The sequence below is a fragment of the Lasioglossum baleicum genome, chromosome 5, assembly GCF_051020765.1.
Source record: "Lasioglossum baleicum chromosome 5, iyLasBale1, whole genome shotgun sequence".
In the NCBI taxonomy this organism is placed as follows: Eukaryota; Metazoa; Arthropoda; class Insecta; order Hymenoptera; family Halictidae; genus Lasioglossum; species Lasioglossum baleicum.
Genome location: NC_134933.1, coordinates 14923885 through 14950065, shown reverse-complemented (window position 1 = coordinate 14950065; position 26181 = coordinate 14923885). Strand labels below are relative to the sequence as shown.

The window sequence follows — 26181 nt, the reverse complement described above, 5'->3', positions numbered from 1 at the left end:
TTTCCATTTCTCCACGATTTAATTCCGTTTCCGGTAGTCTGCAAGATGCAACAAGTCTTCGGTGAATTAAGTAATCGCGAGAAATAAATCGAGTCGTACTAGAATTCATTCTCCTTTCGTTAATCGGTTAAACAGATAACTCTTGCGAGTAGACAAACTTTCTTTGAAGGGAAATAATTACTGGATGTGAGAGACGTTCTCGATATTTGTGAAAAATTTGTCCTTTTAAGACTGTCCGAATGTGATTATGTTACCCTTAGCGGTCGTAAGTAACCTCTCACTTGACAACAGTACTTTGTCGCTGCGGTCGTGTCACGGGCGAAATGACAATACGGATCTTTTCGAAACTCGCTGTCTGTGAAATGTGGATACCCTTGTCAGTTGGGCACCAGCAACGGAGCAATTAACATCTCCGGTGATATATCAACGCCTTTTGTAGTCAATTTTTAATATATTGTGCTCAAAAAATGGATAATGTTAGCAACAGTGAAAGTTCTGAAGATAAAGTTCAAAGTGACGATTCTAGTGATGAGACTAGCATTCAGGCTTTACCAAGTCCTAAGAAAAGGAAGGTTGAAACAGAAAATATTGGTGACTCGGACGTTGATTGGATTGAATTCGGGAGTCAGGATGATGCTCTCCCTAGTAGGATTCCTTTTACAAGTAACCCCAAAACTTTTGGAGAAGTTCAGGACCCTATATATTATTTCAAAAAATTTTTTAATGACGAGCTCATAAAGGACATTACAGCGCGAACAAATGTATATGCGAAAAGGACAATGGAATGGAAAGAGTTACCCCAGGCATCAATGTGGAAAAGGTGGAAAAACGTTTCGGAGAAGGAAATACAAGCTTTTTTAGGTGTGATTTTGAATATGGGTACAATGTTTTTCAGTGACATGAGAGATTATTTTTCCAAAGATGCCGTGTGCAATATTCCATTTTTCACTAAGATTTTTACGAGAAATCGTTTTTTCCAAATTTTGTGGATGCTCTATTTACCTAAAAACGCTGATACAGACAAACCAACAACAATACTTACGAAAGTCAAATACTTTCTGGAGTGTATTGATTTAAAGTTTAGACAAAACTTCGTTCCCGGAGAAGAAATACGTGTGGATACCATTGATATGCCGTTCAAAGGAAAATTCAGTACAACTTGTAAGCGGGATGAACCAGCTAAAATAGGACTACAAATACATGTTTTGGCAGATTCAAATACTGGATATGTGTATTCGATATTGCCCAATTATGAATCTTTTCTGTCGGAGTCTTTAATTTGTCCCGAGCTTCCTGACAGTGCAAGGCTCGTTTTGCATTTGTACAACAATCTACTCGTTTCGATCCCTGAAGCCAAAGGACATCATCTTTATGTCGACGAATACTATACCAGTATTCCATTGGCTGAAGAATTGCTTAAAAAGGAATGCTATTTAACGGGTACTATAAAACTGCCGAAACAAATAAAAAAACTTATACAGGAGAAGACTTCTCAAAAAAAGACTGTTATCGGATTCCGTACAAAAAAAAGTAAGCTGTTAGCTTTATCATGGCGAAAGAAAGGCGTTGACAAAGGACTTGTTAACATAATCAGTTCATATGATACTGCAAAACTGAGTACTGCACGAACAAAACCAGGTGAGGAAATGGTTATGAGACCGGAAGTGATGTTGAATTATGATAAATACAAGTGCGCAATAGACCGACCAGATCAATATGGAACTATGCCTTATTTTTTACGCAAATCATTAAAATGGTGGCGGAAAGTTTTTTTCTGGGGAATGGAAGTATGCTGCTTCAATTCTTATATTCTGTATACAGCTGATTGTAATCATAACAAGAAAGAGAAAATATCTTATAACAAATTTATTCGGTCATTAGTTAAGTCACTAGTTGGAGATATTCATGTAGATGAAACTAAGCGACGTGAAACATCATCAACAGACAATGAGGGGAGATTAGATGGAAAACTACATATCATGCGATCTGGTGGCTCAAGAAAACATAAAGACTGCATAGTATGTTCTATTCGTACGGTGTCAGGAAAAAGAAAGACAACAGTATATTACTGTGATACCTGTATCACAAAACCTCATATTTGTGTTGGCGTTTGTTTCGAAAAATATCATACATTGAAAATTTATAAATAATTATTTGAAACTCATGTATTCGTAATACTCCTTCGGAAAATATATAATTTCTAACAAAAATGTTATTCTTATCATTAGACTGCGGATGTTTATGCAAAATAAAAATTGTCTGCATCGATCGCAGGAAATAGAAACTAAATTGAATGTTATTTCTCCCGTTAATGATTTTAATAGAGGAGAAATCATATATTGATACCTTCAATTTTTTTAAATTCTCAACATTTTTGAATTTCATCGTCTCAATTTGACTATAAATGCATAAAGATCCGCAGTCTAATTATAATACTCATAATTTTTCGCATATATACCGAAACCAAAAGCTAGCGTCCGATAAGGACTAACAACCTCCCAATCCTCTTGTTCCATTTCTCCACGATTTAATTCGTTTCTGGTAGTCTGCAAGATGCAACAAGTCCTCGGTGAATTAAGTAATCGCGAGAAATAAATCGGATCGTACTAGAATTCATTTTCGGTTAAACTGATAACTCTTGCGAGTAGACAGACTTTCTTCGAAGGTAAGTAATTACTGCCGCGATATATGCTAGAGATGTTCCTGATATTTGTGAAAGATTTGTCCTTTTAATACTGTCCTAATATGATTATATTAATATTGCTATGTTGTGATGAAATTCTGAATCACAAATAATTTTACGTGTTATTTGAACTTTACCGTCAATTTTCAAGATAACGGTTTATTCTTGCTCGTGGTTCCTTTGCGAAGTTCGTCCGTCTCAATGAGTAGAACATGATAGAATCATTAAAAAAAATTTGACCATGAAAAACTCTGTCAAGGCTAATTTTGCAGAAAACATTTTTAACAGATTTTCGTCGACTCTAATGTGTAGAATCAGGAAGTATAACGGTTTTCCTACATAATTTCTTGTCACCCTGTACCACAATTTTGCATTAATCGATTAAAATTTTTATCATGATTGATCGATTAATGTGTACGATTAAAAAATCATCGAAAAATCGACGATTGGATCAATCGATTGATGAAGTTAATCGTCGATCTTTGATTAAAAGAAGAAATCATCGAAAAAAAACATAAAAGCATGTAAACAGAGTTTGTATTATATATAGACCAAATGACGTTACACCTAAATTCAGTTTAAATTTTTTTCAGTATTCATACAGTTTTGATTCTGTATTTAATTTCGAAATTTCAGCAGTTAATCATTCATTAATTATACGATTGACGATTAATAGTCGTTAACCGCAATTAACGATTAATAAGTATTGTTAGAGACTTTTTCAATTTATTGAACCATCTCAATTACAATATACCCACTATTGTACAAACACTGCTTATCTGTTTAATATGTAAATAAAGATTGACATCGTTCGGCGGCCGTCGCACAGTGGGACCTTTCGTCCAAATCGGAGACAAAATCGAAGAACTTTCGATAGAAATGAGGTAGAGCGATGAAATTTGTTTTAAATTAAAGCTGAAACATTGCAGAATATGGGAAAAATAGGGAGATTATGGTAAGAACGTTTTTTAACGTTGAGAAAATTCGTTAAACTTGCACAATTTCAAGAAAATTGTGGTTTTCCCAATACCACGCGCGGAAAAAATTTTTTTTGAACATGCTGTACTTCATTTCCCGTAGATTTTGTCACGCTGATTTCAAATCTGGTCTCAAAATGTGTCTACGACCTCAGGATATTGCAAAATCGATTTCTTGAAATTCTACATGTTTAACGAATTTTCTCAAGGCTAAAAAATGTTCGTACCATAATCTCCCTATTTTTCCCATATTCTTCAAAGTTTCAGCTTTAATTTAAAAACATTTTCATCGCTCTACCTCATTTCTATCGAAAGTTCTTTGATTTTGTCTCCGATTTGGACGAAAGGTCCCACTGTGCGTCGTCTCCGCACCGTCCCACCGTTCCCCGCGAGCGCCAAGGGTGGATCGTGCAGCTCGGGCTTCGCCGGCGCGGCAGGGGGAGCGGACGCGATGGATCGACGTTCAGTTCGTCTCTATTGACACCGCAAACGACATTCGTATACGTATTTATTATCTTTTCGAAGTCTTACGTAACCGTCTCGTCGACCCCTCAGTTTTACTTTGTCAATTCATCTTTTAAATCTAGAACAAGTATGTAATCGGTTAACCGCAATTAACGACTAAACTAGGAGATTAATTCTTAATTGCGATTATCGATGGAATTAGAAATTTAGTCGTCAATCGTTGATTAAATATGTTGCCCAACTCTGCCCTGTACATGGAGACATTACTGTATTCCGATCACGGGATCCGAGACACGAAAGTACACGGCAAGGATTGTTTTCGTAATCAGGCTCGCGATTCTTGGTGTTTGCTTTGAAGCATTCTTTACGCCGCCGTCTCCCCCCTTTTCGTTTTCCAAAGCGGGGAACACGAAAGATAAATATTATTGCGCACATATCGATAGCGGTAATAGAATCCTCACAGTTCGTAACGGGTACAGTTTTATCTACTGTAGAAAAAGCATGCCGTTGTTGTCCGTTTAGCCGGCGGCCGTGTGTTTGCGTTACAGGTTTGTTTACTTATCCGGTGTAGTCGGTAGCGATGTTTAATGTACGAACCGTCGTCGATGAAAAACCGCCCCGGGCATTTCAGTTTTTGGTGGGTGCGGGCTATTTAGAAATTCCGTGATTTCGAACTTCGAAGCACACGGTTGAATAAGAAGTTGATTTACGTATCGTGTGCAGCAATAACGAGCTTTAAAGTGTAACCGTGACTCTCGTTAAAACTTTCGACTGGAAACCGCATACTTTTATCCTCTTAGTTTGCGGGGCTTAGTTTATGGAACGCTTTAAGAAATTCCTTTTCCGACGCCTTAAAGGCAGATTAGAGTTTGCGGAACCTTTTAGAAAAAGGTTCTGTTTCTTGTTCGCCACGGTACGTTCTATGCATTCGAGATTGTTTTGCGTTGTTGCACCGACGAACATCGAGTCACATGAGTCGTCAGATGATTGGAGGGAACAGTTCCCCTCTCTGCCAGTGCCGGATTAGTCACGTGACATTATCGCAAGGAAGCTGGAGTGGAGATACAAGTCTTCATGTAATAAAAAATTGAATCATACCCACTTTTAATATGGATCAGAACCTACAGTGGGTGTACAAAGAATTTTAACCCGTTACATTCGCGATTCCGACCACTGTGCGTCAGTTCCCGGTTACCCTCGGGTGGATTGTATACTTGAGAAATGTCGCTTGTGAAAAAGATGATAGACGCGCGGCAGCGAAGGATGTTTGCATCTAACGGCCGTTTTTTCTGTTCGTTTTACAGGCGGACTTGTCTTGTAAAAACACGGACCAGACGGTGGGCGCGATTTATACTCGCACGAACTTCGTAACGCTGAAATACGTCACCGACTCCTGGGGCACTAAAGGAAATGGCTTCCGTCTCGTTATCACTGCCGTCAAGGATCCGAGTGAGTACTTTTCTACTCTCATGTAGTTCCACTTGTACATTTACTTTTTCAGCTTCAAAACAGGAATCATCCGCGGACACGTTTAGACAATTTCACCGAATATCTTGGTCGCCAAGTATGCAACTTAACGAATGTCAAAAAGCAACCTTTAACATTGTACTATCTCTCGCGTGTTAGTTCAGTGTGAAAGACGTGTTCTTGCTCTTCAGTTGCTATATTGACCGTTAAAATATCTTTATTCGTTTCATCGGGTGATCCATTTGGATAGAACTATGGAGAGAACAGTCGAAAATTCGTGTAATTTACATTTGAACATGTCCGCTGTGGAACTCCAGTATAAAGTGTCCCAATCTAAGTAAATTCTCGGTTCTGTGTCGTCACACAGATCGGGATCGGATACTATTTAGAGGCCTCAGTGTCCGAGAAGTGTGAACATAACTAATCCAATAACAAAACTTCTTTATTTTTCATTATCGTTTTATGGAACTTTAACTAACATATTCGTGGCATTTCGTTCATCACACAAGTAAATAACATCGGAATCATATCATACTTAGTATTATTTTCATTAGAAAAATGCCACGAACATGTTAATCAAAGTCCCATGAAAAATAATGAAAAATAAAGAAGTTTTCTACTGTCTCATCCGTCGGATTTAGAATGGGACTTTACTATACAGTGTTAGAGCCGGCTCGTGCTGTGTAGATAACACGAATGCACACTTCGATGAAAACTAACTAATTCTTATTTGCCAAAACTATGAAGAAAGTTCATGTTTTATCTGTCAAGTTTCATAGTTAACAGCCTGATGTCTCGTAGACCGAACTACAATTTTTCGAGAAGACACATTTCCCCCCGGTATTTGCGAATATTACGATGCAAATGAGTTGGAAAGAAGTTTCAGTTTCGAGTGTCTTTCCGCAAGAAAGTAGAGCGGCCGTCCTTTCTTTCCCCGATTCGAGAAAGCCCTCTTTTGAGAATGTTCCGCTCGAGTTGGTTGCGCTTAATGAAGTAGTTAATGCCCGGTGATTAAAAAAAAGGACTCGGCGAGTCCGGGCGGGAGAGAGAAATTCGTCGCGGAACATTTTCCATTGTTACGTTGCTGATAAGACTCCCCGTTGTTCCCCGTTTAAATTCATTTCGAAAACGCGGCGACCGCGTCAACGAGCAATAATTCCGAGAATAAAATCTAGTGGAAAACAGCTTATCGATGCGAAGAAGCACGCGAGATGAAATTGCGCTCTCGCGAGACTGTTGTTACGAAAGAGTGGAGTAGCCAATTACAGGACTGAAACGGAAACAAATTCGACCGAGTAAATATTGCAGGAGGAGCTAAAACTCGTAGAGAATCGAGGACGGGAATAAACGTGGAAACAGTAAGTTAACAACATTCCCTATTAACGGCGTTCGAATCACCGGGACTCGTTATTTTCTGGAACGGTTTCAATGCCCCCGGTAATTTTAAATTAACAGCAACGCCATGGCGAAAGATAATACTGTCATCCGGCCGTAGAAAATTCGCTTCTCTGCCCGTTCCCAGTTGGAAACGAGTAAGATCGTCGTCCGGGAAATCTCGGTGAAATTCTAACGCTGAAACTCCGTGATAAATTAAACGCGACGTTTCGCTTCCAACTCGAATTTTCCTGCCTGGCTCCCGGTTCTCGGCTCGGGTTGAAAAGTACCAGTGTTGTACAGCATCAGACGAGAGAGAAAGCACGGAGCTCGCCTGCCTGGATCTCTGCGAAACAGATTTGCAAGCTCCTTTACCCAGCATCGATCATCAGGCTACTAAAAAAAAAAAAATCTCCTTTATTCCACCGCGCACCGGTGTGTTTCCAGTTAACAACAACCACCCTTATCCGCCGTCGAACAAGTTTGTTTAGCATTTTTCAGAGATTTATCGGCGTGCTCGGCATTTTAAGGTCAAGAGAATCGTTTTATTCGCAACAATCGACAACCGATCAGCATTGCAAGCGTACCTACTTTTTCAACCATTAAACGTGAACACTCGAAAACATGGAACAGGTCCGAGAGAGAGCCGGGCTGTCGCGCTTCACTAGGCGAAACGAACATTTTCACGACTGAAATTAGAGTCGATGAGATTGAAATAGTCGCCCGGCATCGATCCGGAAACTGCGAAACGGTATTCTAGTTTGGGCTTTGCACGGAGCTTGCTGTGTAACACGAGAAATCTCAAACTGTCCGGAATCACGAAAGCTTCTGGACGCGGCTGGGACACGTGTCACCACGAGCTGGGATGGAAGTGGTGGCTAATGCTAAGGCTAAAAATTGTCGACCTTTGCACTCCTGTAACTTTGTGTAAAATAATTAAAGGGTGAATTCTCTACCTTTACGCCTCTGAACAATTTTTCAAAGTCTCTTTATTGTTATGACTTGAGAAAATTCTTGTCTAGAAACACCGAATACAGAGTTTCAACAATTTTGTTTCCACGGTCATTTCAACGCAACATTTTGGAAGGTTATTTCGCCTGGACAACGGCCTCTCAAAAGTTGATTTTCGATTTTTAGTCGCTCGTTATACGTCAAATGGAAAACAATTCGAAATATCCATACTGTGTGTATCTAACGCATGTGTATATGTGTCCAATACACATTATCATTTTGTCGAAGGGAAAACTACAAACGTCGTTTGTAGAAAAGAACGAACGAGAGACTGGTTTCGATTGAATTCGCAAGGAAACTTGGGGAGAGCCTTTTTCTAAATATTATAATTAATTATTTATACGGGTCTTGGAAAATCAATTAAGCGCGCTAGTAGTCTTTGCCGGTAATGGACACCCCGAGCCTCTTTAATCTTTAATTTCAATTAGAAGTTTCTCTGGAGGAAGGTTGCCGGTCGAGCCCAATGGACTCGACACGCTTTTATCCGCTGTTAAATATTCGATGAACGATTGTGTTCCGAAAAATGAACAGCTATCGGGATCGAGAACCGACTGGCCCGGTAATAATGCAAAACGACCCCGCATGTTACGGTTCGAAAAGCTGACAGTCCCGCTAAAAGTCAAGTAAAACTCGGTGTCAAACAATCGCGGAAGTTCTCGCCGATATTCCCCGGGCTACGCTTCATTTACATGCAAAATAGAACGAAATTATCGGCACGGTGTAATTTTCGAGTCAAAGCGGTTCATAATTTAGTTTCGGCCGCAGAATTTTCTAACGCTGGCAACTCTAACTTCCGCTGGCTGGCAACACGGTGTGTGTTGCCGACTAACAAATTAGCCTCTCAACGCGCCGCCCGGTTTATGTATATTTGCGGCGAAACTCGTTTCCATCACGATGGAATTACCAAGAGTCGGGTAATTTGATCGACGCGACCCGGAACACTAGCTTCGATTCGAACTATTCTGTGCAAAAGTTCGCGCAGAATCACGCTAATATCGTGTACTCCGGGCTGCCCAACTCAGAATCGACAGATGAGGGCGGATAAAGTTACCCCCTCTCTGCCAGTACTGGATTAGTAGCGTGTCCTGTAGTAAAAACGTAAAAATAAGTAGAATAAAAGGAATAACATTTTTTTGTTCGACGCTTTGTTTTCGAGAACACCGAGTTTAAAAATGCAGCGAATACACGTGCTATTGCATAGGAATCGTCTGACGCGTCTGACCATGATCAACCAATTCTACTTTCTGCATATGTATAGAAGAAGTTTACCAAGAAGAATGATTGAAGTGGTACAACGTAACGGGCAACCTTCGCATTACTAAAACTGCCAAAAATTGTGTAATTTTATTGAATTCTAATAATTTTTTCTTATTTTATGCTCAAAGTGTGTGCCTTATCATTTTGCCCACACTGAAAGTCGATTTTTGTGGAAATAATAAATGGTTTGAACGAGTTATTTAGTTTTTAGTGTATTACATAAAAGTTAGTAGCTTATTTTGTTGTACATTCACTTTCTACGTGTATATATGTACAAATGAATGTCCATTGCTAAAAACCTTGAGGTGCCTTGTCACTTTGACCACCAGCGTACGTACAATGGTACGGTGGAGATTGATGTAAGAGAGAGCTGCAGCAAAATTAATTTTGAGGTCAAAAGGTCAACAATCTTTTTTCATCGCGTCGTACTCTACTCGCCACAAGAGAGGATAAAAAGTACAAAGGAAAGCGTGAGTCGAAGCTCAACCGTTCTCTGAAATAATTATACTTCCTCTGGCCCATAATAATAGTAGCAAGTGAATATTTAAATGGGAATTATTGGCGAATGCAGCTGTAAGTTATTTTCTAGCGCAAAATAGCGAAGCCTTCAATCAAAGTCAATGTTGACACTTGTCATTTGTTCTGACACATCTTTCAATTTTTAGGTTAACCTAATTATTACGAATTATAACTATTTTTCTAATTTCATCCGCTGATCGAAATCAATTGCTTTATTGTCAAGCAATGAAGAACGGTGGCTCCAATAATTATAAGCTCACGCATATAGGGAAAGGAAAGCTTCGCAGCCAAGGGATCCTACCTACAAGTTTAAAATGCAGTAACGAAATTATCGAAAAATCCAGAAACTCCTTTTCGCTGGGCAATTACTAAGGTACGGTCAAGCATCTGACTCCCAGCCGTTCGACCGTAAACGCATAACCGAAATCTCCAAACCGTTATTTTTAAAACTGAACTTAGTCCTACGCGGACGTATAATCCCAAGAGATAACATAATTGTCTTTTACGATAAGCAAGCGTTACGCGTCTCTGTCAACGGGTTGCGTCGCTTCCGTCATGTCCCGACACGGCCCTCCTGACTGTCACGCGTCCTCGTGTGCAGTTACAACGAGTTTATAAGTCTGTAATAGAAATATCACCTATGTTTCCCGTTCGTCCATCCTGACAAAAAAAAAAAAATATTGATTGAGCCCTGAGAGATTGCCGTGCCCTCCATATGTACTCTGTGTTGAAGCATTATCAAATTCTCAACAAAACATATTGAAATACATTCGGTATCATGAAATAGACAGTTCGGCCAAGCGGTTCTGACACACAGTGAGCTCAAGACAACACTGCCAAATACTGTGTCCACCATTGGACACAGCAAAACAAAGCCAACCATGTGGCAACCGACCAACCATGTGGTCACACATCTCACAGTCATCAACATGACCAAACACATCCATCGCCTGCCATTACATCGCCCCGCCTCCTTCACCAGCTAAACTGGGTTTGGGAATAATGGCTTACGACTAATAAACACGACGTATGGAGTTTCACAGTCACCACGTGACTCTTGATCAACCATGTGATCACTCATCTCACAGTCATCAACATGACCAAACACATCCATCGCCTGCCATTACATCGCCCCGCCTCCTTCACCAGCTAAACTGGGTTTGGGAATAATGGCTTACGACTAATAAACACGACGTATGGAGTTTCACAGTCACCACGTGACTCTTGATCAACCATGTGATCACTCATCTCACAGTCATCAACATGACCAAACACATCCATCGCCTGCCATTACATCGCCCCGCCTCCTTCACCAGCTAAACTGGATTTGGGAATAATGGCTTACGACTAATAAGCACGACGCATGGAGTTTCACATGTTTCTTTCCTCACTGTTGTCATTGCCGGCACCGGCACGTTCTGTCAATTCCGTATCGCTACAATTACTACGTATATCAAGCTCTATTGGAACAGAACTATCAGGCATTAATCTCAATCGCTCATGGGCATATTTAAGTACTCTATCGCCATTTATAGACTTCAGACGGTATCTGTCATTAGGCAAAACTTCTACTATCTTATACGGACCGGGGAATTTAGCATCCAATTTCGTCTGATTCGTGATTTTCTATAAGAACGTAGTTTCCGACCGAAAATCTAATAATTTCTGCTTTACTACTATCGAATCGTGTCTTGTCTGTCGCGGCGTTTCGGTCGATCGCTTGGGTCGCTTGTTCTCTGATATCCGAAAGGTCTAATTCTTCATCCTCGTTATTAACGACTGATAAAGACATTGGTCTGGCAACTTTGCCTATAAGCAATTCTAAGGGGCTGTGCCTGGTAGTACGATTTGCTGTACAATTCAATGCTACTTGGACACTTTCAAGAGACTCTTGCCAGGACTTGCTATTATTTAGTTTTACCGCTGTTAGCATATTTCTAAGCGTACACATCGGTCTTTCTACCTGACCATTGGCACGACACGTACCCGTAGCGATTAGGTGCAGGTCAATATTGTGGGTCTCGCAGAAGTCACGAAAGTTACTACCTGCGAAACATCTGCCCTGGTCGGCAATAAGGGTCGTTGCAGACTATACCGACACGGCGGCTACCTGCACCGCGCCGCTAGGCCGTTTTGGGTTTCTTCTGTGTATTTCAATGGGGATGCGGATACTAGGCCGTACCGACGACCCGCCGCATCACCATTGTAATACACAGCGGCGCGGTGCAGGTAGCCGCATTGTTGGTATAGTCTGCAAGGACCTTGATTCTGGACGGAGCCCCAAACAAATTTACACAGTAATTTATTGCTTTAATGGCACTAGCCGCGTCTATACTGATTGTATGTCGTAAAATAACAAATTTGGTGAACGCTTCGACGAACACAAACACATATTCCTTTACGTTATTTTTGCCGCTAAGTTTTCCAGTAGCATCGACACGAATCGTATGCCACGGTACGCTTACCTTTGGGATGCGATGCAACTCGGCTTGCGTTTTACCCGAGTGAGGCTTTGCTAATTTGCAAGTGATACAGTTTTTCGACAAATTTACTAACGTACTTAGACATATTAGGAAAACAGTAATGTTGATAAGTCGTCTCTAATGTTTTGTTCCAACCAAGATGCATAATGGACTCGTGAATATTATTAATTACGGACCATCCAAAATGTACAGGGACTATGGGCAAATATTGACTGCGTTTCTCACGTTGTATTTTTCTATGCAAAAAAACTCCCGATTTTAACAAATATGTCCTAGCAGTATCAGAATCCATTTCATTGTTTTCTAACCGAGAAATAATTTTGTTCAGTCCGTCATCTCGTCGTTGCTCAGCCTGTAACCGATTCTCCGATATTTCGGCTAAATTAACCCGTTTCTGTTCAACTCGTTTATGACTGTCATTGGTCGGTAATGGGTTTCGCGAGAATAAATCCGCGTGGCTCATGCGCTTTCCTTCTCGGTATATGATGTCGAAATCATATGCCTGAAGGAACGCCCACCATCTGTGTACCCGGGGAGTAAGATCAATTTTTGTACGCGAGTTGCTTTAAGCGAGTTGCAGTCTGTGACAACTAGAAATTGTCTTCCTTGCAAGAAGTGTCGGAAATGCTTTATGGCATTAACTACGGCCAACGTCTCCAGCTCATACGAGTGATATCGCGATTCGGCGTCAGAGGTTCTCTTACTATAACACGCGATTTTAGGGATGCACATTTATTTAAATTGAGTGAGAATCCCGCTAATTTTAATTTCTCTAGCACTATTCGTAACCTCTCTAGGGACTGCTGTATAGAGTCGGCCGGAATCATAACGGTCGTCCAGGTAGCATACTGCAAACGTGTTTCCGAGTTCAGAAAGGGCTCGGTTTATGGCCCTTTGAAATACTGAAGGAGCATTGCGAAGCCCGAACGGCATTGATAAATACTCGTATTGACCATCCGGGGGAACAAAATGCAGTTTTCCCTATCGAGTCTTTATGAATAGGGGTTTGGTGGAAACCCGACGCCATATCTAATGTCGTAAAATACTGTGCTCCGCTTAACCGTTGGATTTGGTCGCTTATAAGCGGTAAGGGGTACCTATCGGGGACTGTATTACTGTTCAGCTCTCAATAATATAATCAACGCATAAACGGTCGGAACCATATTTCTTGTTTACGAGAATTATGGGACTGGCAAACGGAAAACTACTGGGCCTAATGATCCCAGCCGACAAGAGCTCGCTGATTTTGTCCCTTACGGTTTGCCTCTCGTTGGGACTAAGTCGGTATGGTCGTCGTTGCACGGTACGATTAGGGTCTATTAACTTTATTAGTAGCTCTCCCGAATTTATCCTGTCCGTAGGCGTACCGTTGACAAACGATTCGGAAAATCCATTCAACAAATTGATCAGTGCTTCCTTATCGGGACCGACTATACCCGTGTCAATACTGTTAAAGTTATCAATCTTCTTGCCGACTTCACAAATCTTTATCAACTTGTCCCGCTTTAGAATAAAGTTATTTGCCGAAATTTCAACGGAAAGCCCTTGCGCTATTAAGTCGCGACCAATCAAAATACTACTGTTCAAATGTTCACCCGGTACGACATGGAAAAGAATTTCGACGCTGTGATCGAGTATGATCACTTGAGACAGTATCTGTACGCTACTCATCACATTGGCGTTGCCCAGACAAATTAACCTTGTTAGATTTTCAAATCGCTTACCGGAAAATTTATTCGCTACTGATTCTTTTATCAGAGAGCGTTCCGCACCCGTATCGAAACAAAAATCTTAGATCTCACCCGATTTCGCAAGTTCTGCTGTTACCGGCGCGATACTGCACAGGTTGATCCGCCGTTCCATGGATACCCTTGGATGCGATCTTCCATCCTCCTTTTTGCACTGTGGAGCAATATGGCCGTCCTCTCCGCACTTGAAACAAGTAACCGGCTTTTGCGGTGGTCCGCGTTTGTCTCCGCTCGTACCAGGCTTGGGTCCTAGCATCCGTGTCGCTCTTTGGCGTCAATGACAGTCCGTAGCCTTATGTCCTTCCTTGCCACATGAAAAACATGTGACGCCACTCCTCGTCTTCTTGATTTCCGTTGCCTTTGGATCTTTTCCGTCGGTGGTAGCTGACCGTTTACGGAAACCGAAGGCCATTAGCTCCTTTTTTAACGAAGCGCTGTTATCAATTTTCGTAGTAAACGCAACGCGCTGCAGCCGAGGATCTATTTGCACGCAATGTGCCAACGTTGAAGCAATAGCGATTTGCTCCGTTGACATTGTCGTGTACAAATTTGTAAACGCAGCCAGGACTCGGTTCGCGTACGAGGGCATAGACTCGCCATCTCGTGGTTTCCCCCCGTTGATCCTCATCATTGCACCGGCAGGGGTTTCGAAGGTGTCATATTCGGCCAGGAACATTTTTCTGAATTCACTCCAGTCCACGCCCGCATAAATTACTTGTGCCATCCACGCGGACGCACTACCTTTCAGCGCCCTGTTTAATGCCATAATTAATTCACCGCCTTGTATCCGTCGCTCCGCGAGGCAAACGTCTACGGTTCCGCACCAAGCTTTCGCACTGTGGTCTGCATTGTCGGGGTCGAACTCTGGCAAAAATATCCGGGCCTTTGTGGATACTGGTCGCTGCACTATTGGACCTTGCATCCGTCCCAATAACATCTCGAACATGAGTTTCCAATTTGTCCCATCGTTCTCGGACGTGTTCCGTTCGAATCCCACTTCTGATGTCGGAGGCTGATCGGTAAGATTCTCCCTCGGACCCGCTAGTTCCGGTCTATCGGACCGGATCACTCATTGTCTTCGCACGCGCGGACTTAAATAAACCGGGAAACAACGATCACCGTTAAACACCACAACCCTCGACCCGTAACGCAACGGCGAGACACGTCAACGAGCCCACGAGGCTGGCAGAATCTCCTTACACGATCTCACGTCTGACTCTTTCGCTTCTACTCGCGACGACTAGCTGTCCACCAAACTCAAACGCTCTTCACTGTAGCGCAGCCAAAAACGTTCTGCCCCTCGTGGTCACGTTCAACAAGGCCCCAGCCCATCCCTTCCAGGGACCCTATCTCGCATCTCTCCTTGCGCCGCGCACGATGAGGGATGCAGGTAAACGGGAAACGTTTTATTGCCTTTTCGCTGGGCAATTACTAAGGTACGGTCAAGCATCTGACTCGCAGCCGTTCGACCGTAAACGCATAACCGAAATCTCCAAACCGTTATTCTTAAAACTAAACTTAGTCGTACACGGACGTATAATTCCAAGAGATAACATAATTGTCTTTTACAATAAACAAGCGTTACGCGTCTCTGTCAACGGGTTGCGTCGCTTCCGTCATGTCCCGACATATACATATAGATTGCTTCTATCATTTTGATGTATGCTTTCCCAAGCTTCTAAAATTGTTGATTTCAACGCGGATACTGTACTGTACTGATTTCCACCTTTGTATAATATTCTTGACAGTCTTCTCCAAACGTTCTCGATAATGTTTAGCTCAGGAGATCTTGCAGGCCAATTCAAAACCTTTATATTTTCCGCGCTTTGAAATAATTTTTTACTATGCGGGCAGTATGTGCATAGCTGCATTATCTTACTGAAATATATATTTTCTGACAGCAATTCTGCGAGCATATGTTCCAATTTGCTCTTTAATTAAATTTAAGTAGCCAGCACTATTCATACGGCTTTGAATAAATTTTATTTCCATTTTTCCTCTATAGCCGATTCCTCTATAGCCGATTCCTTTCTTAAATCATGGAGATAGTACTTGTACCCATCTGTACCATCCAAATTTAGTTTCTTTTCATCCGTGAATGTAATTCGTTTCCACTGAGATTTCACGACATGAAATTTTGTGTGTGTACAACGGTGCTTTATCATTTTGTCCACCAATGTATGTAAATGATAGTTAAGACAGTAATGCCTAAAGCCATTAAAGTGACTGTCCTGCCCTCTGAAGGTTGGAGATAGCGGACGCTATCATTTTGTCCAGTAGTGTACATGTCTTGCCACAGCCCTTGGCTCTCTTCGCTTTAAAATCGCCATTCTCCTTTTGGCTCTTGTTCCACCCTCGCGGATTCAATTCTCGGACGCACTTTCAATCTTCTCCGTTTCAGCCAAGACGTTGCATATCGATTCCGTCCATCGACGTGTCGTCCGCTTTCGGGCATTCGTTTTCCCTCTTTCAATATCCCGGGCTTACACCATTTTTTCCCAAGGCGTATCGCCGCGAACCGAGCGGGAAAAAAGTAAGCAGGTTGACATCGATCTTCTGTCCGTGTCGAGAAACGAGAAGCGCGGAGCCAGCCAGCAGCGTTCCGGTACATACTATATTAAAAAAGTAGCCCGGCTGGGCAAAAAATTGCAGAAACGTTCGCAACACACTTTTCTTTCGATCTCGATCGCTTGATCTTGAAGAATGATTCGCGGAACGTTGCACGTTTCCGAGCTCGGGGAAATACCAGGTCGAACCGGTGTTTTTCTGCGAAAAGACTCGAATTCGCTCGGCAAACAATCGCGCCTTGGAACTGGAAACCTCCTTAGCTGGCCGGAAGCCCAATTAATTACCCCGCGCGCGCGTGTTCGCAAGATTCGTTAAATAGATTGTTAATGGACTGCTAAATTCAGACGGAACTCATTAAATAGCTCTCTAGTTTTTCTCGCTCTCTCTCTCTCTCTCTCTCTTGTCTCACCTTTGTGAGTTGTTACGTAACAAGATTTAATCGCAGTTTTTCGTTCTGTCGGCACCGAGGCGAAATGCTAATTAACGAATCGCCCGGCCCGACGGTTAACTGGACGAATTAAGGCGGAGGAAGCTCCGACAATGTATGCGTCGTGTTTTTATTTCGCCGGGATTCGCGTTTTTCGTACGGACAAAGCCCCAGAGCATAGTTCCGGAATTCCGGTTGATGCACTTTCATAATAACATAAGGAACGTTCGGCGCGTCATGGAAAGCTGTTCAACGCTTCTAAAGCTCCTTTGAGCTTGTTCCGTGTTCCGCGTTATCCTCGTTTTCAGCGTTATCTCTCGTGGTTCATGTAAATTGCTTCATCAACGATTTACGCAGTATCTTCCGTTGCTATCGCGGAAGAAGATTAACGCGGGCTATGAAGGCGTTGCAGAAGTTTTATGAGGAATCTCCCGACTTTTTCCCCATGCTTTGCTCCTCGAATCGTTCGTTAAGTTTTTTAATTAACAGTGGTAAAAGTTTGAAATATTCCTTGAATCAGTAATCTACTTTGTCGGGTCATTTATCGACTGTAACGAGGTAGACAGGTAGATAGACACCCCCCTCCCCTCGGTCGTGGTTTCTTGCCGGCATGAAAACTCAAAATTCGATAATCGAATTAGATCTCGTCGAAAACAGAGGAAGACAAATTCCCGACCGGACACCGGTTTCGATGCCTTTGAAATCGATAACGTTAATGCAATATTAATCCGACCGAGCCGAGCTGCGGGCTACGGATCCACCGGCAAATAATTACAATGGATTCCGGTGGTTAGCGGAAAAGGGGATAGCGGCTGTCAATCGAGCAGGTGATAAATCCTGGGAAATTCTAGCGAAGTTCATCAAACGTTCTCGTATCGAGGAGATCCTGCTCGTAAAGCGACGTTTTTCTCGCGAAGCGTATCTGCAGAGCTGTTCTGGGCACGATTGGGACCCCTCAAACGCTTGCTTCTCCCACCAACGTTTCTTCCGTGCAGCGACAGTTCTTCGTTGCCCGGAAACGGGCAGTGGGCGCTCCGGTGGGGATGGTTTTGAATTTTATTTATATAAATCTCTAGATTATATAATTTTAAGTTCCATGTGTTTTCAATCATTTCCATATTTACAGATCTTAATCTTTCCCCTCTAAACCTACCGACAGAGTTGGGGCAAACATTTTATTTAAACAAAAATTTCGGATAAAGTAGATTTTTTCCAAGTGGTTTGTAAACCCACTTTGTTCGAAATTGTTATTGAAATAAAATTTTTGCCGAACTCCGCCTACCAAACCTTAAAACTGAAATGTAACTGGTACATGTTCCCTTATAAAAATGACAAGATTGATTTTATTTCGAATTTTTGCTTGAATTCTTATAGAATCATTTTTATTATTTCAATAATTGTAAAATAATAAGTCTGGAACCGGTCATTTCGACCGGTGGGGGTAGGTTTAGTGTTAAAGCAAGATTAGTACTCCGCTTTTAGTGCGACCGACCCGCCCTTTCCACGAGGACAGGGTCTGCCCTCGATTTGGCATGGAGTTCCAACAAGTTTCGATGGCAAATCCATAGCAGATCAAGAGCAGATTGCTTATTGGGACTGTACATTGTACATGGTTTGAAATATAGTCACTGATAGAATTTCTTTCCTTCCGCTTGGGATGATCGTCGTCCGAACTTGAACCGCATAGTCATCACACGCAGTGCAAACACAGCAGTACGAACGGTCAATCGGATCAGCCACGGACAATTAACGGCAACAACATTGCACTCGTAAGAGGAAATGTGCGAAAGGGGGTTGGTTACGGATTGTTAGAGTCGATGCGAAAGGATCACGATGCCGAGGCCGTTTTCACATCGCTGGAAGAAAAGTCAATATTCTTGGCCGTTGGACTCGTAAAAGAAAGGATAACTCGGTCGTTTCGAGTGAATTGAGACCGTACTTTCGTTCAGGAAGCGGGAACGATTCCGCGAGCAAACGAACCGCGGCTCATTCATGAAATGCATTGCGTGCTTATACAGCGCATTAGCTGAATCGGCGAGGATGAATCGAGCGGAGGGAATACAACACCGAAAAGAAACTTGAAAAATATGATAGCGTGATCGGCCATCGTTCTAATAAACTTTTCATCTATCCAAAGCAGAGATAACTCGACCATTTTAATATCGAGATATGTTCAAAGGTCGTTGGTCCATTTAACGGCACGATGTTTGAACGCCATTAGACCAGCATCGACATTTTCACATTGTATGTATCTGAATAAAAATCCACTTAACGACAACAGAACAATACCGACTTTCTCTTCGTCTTCCCTTTGATAAGAGTGTATACGTTAATGTTCAATGTGCTAGTCTTATTCTTTACTCTTGATTGATTCACTTCTCGATAACGACGTAAATACAATCTACAATCAACGTAAATACAAAAAATATATTAATAGAAGTACATTCACTTAACGACAACAGCACACCATCGACACTACTCATTTTTTCATTCTCTTCCATTTGATAAGAATGAATACGTTAATGTCGATCTGACGTTGTTCAATGTGCTAGTCTTATTCTTTACTCTTGATTGATTCACTTCTCGATAACGACGTAAATACAATCTACAATCAACGTAAATACAAAAAATATATTAACAGAAGTACATTCTATATGTAATGATTTATGCACATAAGAATGGCAAAAATTGGAGGGAGTAAACGGGATAATTACCTCCCCCCTTTAATATAATTACACTTATATATTATATAAAAAATACGTTTGCTAAGAAAATTAGTCCCTCTAAGCTTGTCGTCTTATTTATAAAATAAATGAAAGTCAATAAGCGACCCTCGTTCCTGGCATCAAATCGCTTATTGACGACGGCCGTATCTCACGAAAGTCTCGTACCGTCGCGTTGTCTATTGACAGTAGCCGTAGTTAAAGGCGAACGGACACGATCGAATGTGTTCTTTTCGTAAGAGGGGAGTGGACGAAATTTGTCATGCCACTTTTCCGAGACGATACGTAGACGGATGCGCATCGTGACGGTGTACCGACCTCGACACGGAATTAGGGGCGGAGGGAATATTTCCATGGGGATGCCACCCATGCCAGGGCGCATTCATCGAGCTAGCACTCTGGCGCAACCTTTGTGCGAAGATTCAGGTTCCCAGCCTCTATTCCGTTTCCGCTGGAGCCTGCATGCGTCAGAATTCCGGCAGCAAGGCAGCGTCGACGGTAACGGCGTGGAGGCGGCGGCGGCCTCGTTACCAACGACTAATGTGTTTATATGCATTTGCGCGACGCTTCCGTGCCGCGAACGCCATTTTCGCCATTTGTCCATCACCATCAACATCGCTGCACTGCGAACGTCGTCGTGTCGGGACTATTCGGGTACACGGGTATACATGAGTATACACGATGAATGTTCGACGGCACCGTGAACCGGAACGGCCAAGAACACGACCATTTTGTTTCACCGTTCGGTCCCTTAATCCTTTCGAGGAGGGGACAATGCGTTCCAAGTTAACTTTCAGAAGAACTCCTGGGAAGTTCGCATAGCAAATGCAACTGTCTTTTCACGTAGCACGCGACTCTAATCGCGGTCCATTGTTGGGGAGTTGTAGTCCCGATGCAATGTACTAATGGAACTCCGTGTTCCATTTGGAAAAGTGGAAGAAATCTTACTCGAGGAACGGACAGAAGGAGCGGTACACACGATCAATTACAGAAAGATCGGCGCGCGATCGGATCGGGTAATTCCATGAGAGGAGTAGGCGAAGTCTCGATCACTCGTTTGCCGGAAGATCAAGAGATTCCGTCGAGAGAGAGAGACGGGAAATGAATAAAACATAGGGTATTACTTTTCGATCGATTCTTGGTAGATTATAGCGTTCCCCCATTTGCCGGGTGTAATGGCGTCGGAGCCGTGCGAAGCAATTCGAACGTTCTCGTTGTAAGTGCGCCATTTGCAGTGGCGGGTCGTTAGCAGCCATTAGCATCGTTGCCGATACATACTAATCGATGAAAACAACGCCAACGACAGGGAATATTTCTACCGAAGCGACGCGACGGCATTTAACCTCCCGATTCCCCTAATAATTTAACGGTGGACAACGCCAAAGCGCGAATCCGCTCTAATTTGCACGGCACACCGATGAAATTAACAATAGTCGTTAAGCAAACCCCCGCCTACCCGTTAGCCTCGTGCCCCGTAATCAAGCGGAATGTTCCGAGAACTTACCTACAATTGCGCCTCGTGTGCTCGTTGAATCGACGTTAGCGGCGCACCCGATCAAACACACGACGGAGCGACGATTTTCAGCGGAGAAATATATTCTCGGAACCAAACCTGGAAATTGTTTACACGAATTAGAAGCGGCGTGGAACCATCGAATCCTTGAAATACCGGAGAAGTCACGGACGTATGGCTGCGATCGGGCAAATAATTAACGGGCGCTTAACGCGAAATAGACTTCGGAACCAATTTATTTGCAGAATTTACGAGGTTCCGAACTCAAACGCACCCCGGTCTTGGAAGTGGCGTAGTTCCAGAGTCCATAATGCCCTGCGGAAAGTTAACAACGAGCCCCTCGCGGGTTTTCATTCGGTAGAATCGCAAAACTCTATTTGCGTTCAAAGTTTCGCTCGATCGAAAATATACAGGGTGCTCGGTAAGTGGGGTGGTTCTACATTATAGAATTAGTTCAAAATGTAGAATAAAATTTTCTCGCGCCAGGCTTTATTTACGAGATAATCGAATTTCAAAATTTGAGGAAAGTAAAATAATCGGACGCTCTAAAAAAATACGATAACTTTTTTAATACTGTACTATACGATTTGAACTTTTTTTTTGAAGCTAGGAGCTTACTACAGGATGTGAAGAGAAGTTTTTTCAAAAATTGTAATTGATCGGAATTGTAGAAAAAATACTAAAAGTTGCATTTTAAAACTTTTTTATGTGGGCCTATATTGAGAATTTAAAAAATACGTTTTGTAGATCCGTGTCAATTAAACATATTCTGAAAATTTCGTAAAAATCAAGAACGTTACAATGAGCTATAAACGTTTAAAGATGGTAAAAATTGCAGATTTTCACGATTTTCGGCTCTTATATCTAAGAATTCTTACATCTTTCAATGCCTTTCGTTTCTTCCCGCATTAACCGATTTAGATAAAATTTTCAGTATGTGTATAAGGAACATAGATCTGCAACACATGTATTTGAAATTTTCTCACACACACATTAAGGGCCCAAATAAAAAAGTTTTTAAAAATGCCCTTTTTATGTTTGCATGTGACCTTGTAAATCATAATTATTTGGAAAATCTTTTTTGCGTATCATTTCGTGAGCCATTGCTTCTAATATAAAAAATCAGGTCGTTTGGTGCAATTGTAAAAAAGTTATTCTATTTTAAAAGGCGTACGACTACTTTTTATACCATCTTTCTGGTAGCTTAATAAAGTTATTGGCTATTTTCATAAAGCTGCGACAGCTACATATTGAATAACAAAATTGGGTTTCATTTCACCTTAAAATACCGAAATTATAACACTTTCTTGCCAACCGAATAATATATTCTAGTATCCTCTGATATACATATACAGGGTGCCTCAAAATTCCTTCAACATCCTGAAATGGGAGGTTCCTAAGGTCATCTGAAGCAACATTTTCCTTTGCAAAAATTTTATCCGCGGAATTGTTAAAGAGTTATTAACGAAAAACACGAAACAATCAGAGCGCGACCTAGACGCGTGTTAGCACAGTCTGCCCGGCGTGCCAACTGTCTATTAGCCGACTGTACCAACACGCGTCTAGGTCGCGCTCTGATTGGTCCGTGTTTTTCGTTAATAACTCCTAAACAAAGCTGCGGATAACATTTTTGCTAAGGAAAATGTCGCTTCAAATGACGCCAGGAACCTCCCATTTCCGGGTGTTGAAGGAATTTTGGGACACCCTGAATATATATGTAGAATCACCCCCTTCTCGGTTTTACAACCAACGAGTTACCCAACACGGCGATTATTACAGGAATCCAGCGTTACTCGCGCAATCGCTTGAAAAATTACAATCCCTCTCGGAACCGTTTAGTCAACATCGGCAGAGGGGTTCGTTTCATTTCTGCGAAAGGATACGTCGCGAAAGATTTGTAGGTAACTCGATCCCATTTTAATCAGGACTCGCCCCATCGCTCCTCCCACTTTTTCTGCCTCCCGTCTCAGGAATTCTTCGAATCCTGCGGAATGGCCAGGAACAAACGGGAAAGATAAAAGCGAAAAGAATTTCAACTATTAAATTATAGAAAATTACACTCTTCCCCCCCCCCCCTCTGGCCGTTGCCGACGGTCGCCGGTTTTTCTTCGATTCCATCCAGCCATTTCTCTCGCGCCAATCCCTCTAACCCTACGTTTCCCGTTTTATTACCTTCGATCCCGAACCACCCTCGAGAGTTATAATTGCGAACCGGAATAGGAGGAGTCATTACCCCCGCGTTCCATCATCGGCCACTTTGTTACGGTCTGCCAGAGATATCTTCGACGAACTTCTCATTTTTTACACGTTTCAATTTCGAGGAAAAGTCCAGTTTTCTACGTTAACTTTTTGCGCTCGACTGCCCCCTCTGAGGCATCGCTAAAAATTACTATACAGGTATAATCCCCCGCATAACGTGCGTATAACTATGATTCGAAACAATTTCTGCGTTATGAAAAGTAACACATTCTACTTGCCTTACGAACACAGTGCTGTTTCTGGCCACGAGAAACAGTATGTTTCGATTTCGGTCTCGGAAAGTAGTATGTATGTTCTCATTCGTGGCAACGGAGAAATGCACGTTATGCTTTTCCGCGATGGAAGGTAGCATATTTCGGTAGATTGCCTCGAAAAATAGCACGGTTTGACTTTAGCCGCGAGAAGTATCACGTTTCATAAATTGCCTAGAATTCTATTTGAAAAATGAGAAAGGTGAAGGTATACTCACGCATATTTATTTCATCTCAGCCTTCCTAGCCAGGAGATGAGCTCGGTTTACTTCTGTTACATCCGCCTTATAACATAATTGAAAAAGAAACAAAGTATTTCTGAACCTTGAGAAGGGTAAAGATATTTTTAAGTGAAATGAACGTCTCTAATCAAATAAATTGCTTATTACTCCCGGACCATATGAGCGTTTTGAATGATTTGAAGATGGGCTTAATGGCTCCTTAATTCGTAGAAGCAAGCAGAATATAAAAGTTGAATTTTCAACTGTGAAAAGTAGTTGGACAGCTAAATGACAGCGCGGACGCAGCAGAAATAGCCGGAGGGAGGTTCGTCGCCGAAAAGCGCGACGCGTGTTTCAGAATTGGCCTATCGTTGAAGCTTCGACACCTGTCGGAGAGCCCTCGACTCGAGGGGTGCATAACCCTTTCGCAAGGCCAATGCACTTGTCCGCGAAACACCATGCTTTTTTTCTACCTGGTTCTTGGCTTGCCTGTTCCGGCACGGTTAACGTTCAATTTCTTTTTTCTTCCGTTTCCAGAGCACACCTGCAAGGACTTCCGGTGCACCGAGAAAGAATTCTGCATAGAGAAAGACCTGCTCTGCGACGGTGTGAATCATTGCGGCGATGGCTCCGACGAGGCTATCTCCAAACTCTGTGCCAGTAAGTTCGCCACCCAGCATTCATTCGAAGGACACACACCCTACGTTTTTCATAATAATATTCGCTTCTCAATTGGAACACGAGTAAACAGTAGAACGTTGCACGTTACACGCACCGGGACAGAAATTGTTTTTCTACTTTCCCACTCCGTATTTCTCCTATACATTACCGCTCAAAAGTATGTGGACGCTTATCGTTGAAATTCGTGTACGTACTATTTGATTGTTATTAGATGATATTTATTGTTCACAGAGCTCAAGTTTGCGTACCACGGAAAATGTTTAGAAACGTATCTTAAGGAAGGCTTGTGTAACTTCAGTGAAAAAGTGTTTTTTAAGAATTCTTTTAGAACAACTATAATTGGTTATATGGAACTAGGCTTCAGATGTAAACAGATAGCCTTGAAGTACATGTGTTCTTGTTTTAGCGTTCAAGCAAATGTATATTGTTCAGAAAGATATAAACAAAAATCAAACATATATTTTAGGTCCAATCCCTAGAGAAACGTGTAATTATGCAGTAAATAATAATTTATAAATGCATAAAAATCGCGGCCACTAATAAATTAGTGCTCAGATAAATTCTCCAATACTGTATAAAGCAGATCGCATGAAATTTTAATTAAATCCCTTGAAGATTCTTGTTCTTCCAGGAGGAGAATTGAGCAAGTGTCCACATTCTTTCGAGCGGTAGTGTATGTCAGAGCCGGGGAAGTGGCGGCCCATGCAGAGTCGCCAGATCAGGGGAGGGTGCACGAATTGAGGGAAAAACGTTACCCTCTCTTGGCTAGTACACCGGATCAGTCACGTGACAGAGTCGGAACGCAACGGGAAGCGTGGGGAATAGCGTTGTAGAAGGGAAAGGTAGAGTGGGGGGACAAGTGTTAATCTGGCAACTCTAGGCTCATGGGCTGCACACTATTTCTTTTCCCTATTCTCAGTGCCTACCAGCGTCCCGCACCATTCGACTTTTATCCTATGAAAGAAATAGCTGCCCGGCTCCGGAAATACAGTCAAGCTAGTAGTGATGCTGAAGAGTGAGAGACCAGAAAATTAATGGTGGGGGTCGCGCAGCGACGACGAGGAAGAAGTTCCCTTGCTCTGTGCCATGTAACCAGCACAGTCCCCCGCCACGAGTTCCAGAACTTCTAGCAACTTATGGTGGGGATCGCTAGTACAAAACGACTCGAGTGCAATAAACCAGATTGCAACGAACGAGGTTCTACTGTACCGACTTTCCCCTCAAAGTTCAAATGGATTCAGCCAACGAGAAGACGATTGTATTTGTAACGTCTGTATAGACAGATTTCAATGTACCGTAGAACTCCATTTATGGGAACCTTTCGAGAGATAAGTTGATTCACATAATCAAATGGTTCATACAATAGGAGTTCACCTGTGTCCCATCCATTGACTATGATTTTTCGTTCATTTAATAGGACGTTCATATAAGAGGATTTCGCTCAGCTGGAACTCAGTTAACCATGCTCTGCTTTTAATACAAGTCAATGGAGTTCATGTAAACGGAGCTCCGTTATATCATACCGAAAGTTTATTTTAATACCTCAGTAATTAA

General features: G+C 42.2%; 1 protein-coding gene across 2 annotated transcripts in view; it reads left to right on the top strand.

Annotated features, from left to right (window-relative positions):
- Positions 1 to 26181, top strand: part of LOC143208896 (uncharacterized) — a 141292-nt gene that overhangs the window by 98159 nt on the left and 16952 nt on the right. For both annotated transcript variants that reach the window (XM_076423830.1, XM_076423828.1), the window contains exons 3-4: positions 5430 to 5574; positions 24484 to 24606. In XM_076423830.1, coding sequence (XP_076279945.1) covers positions 5430 to 5574; positions 24484 to 24606 — 268 coding nt within the window. The remainder of the gene's footprint in view (positions 1 to 5429; positions 5575 to 24483; positions 24607 to 26181) is intronic.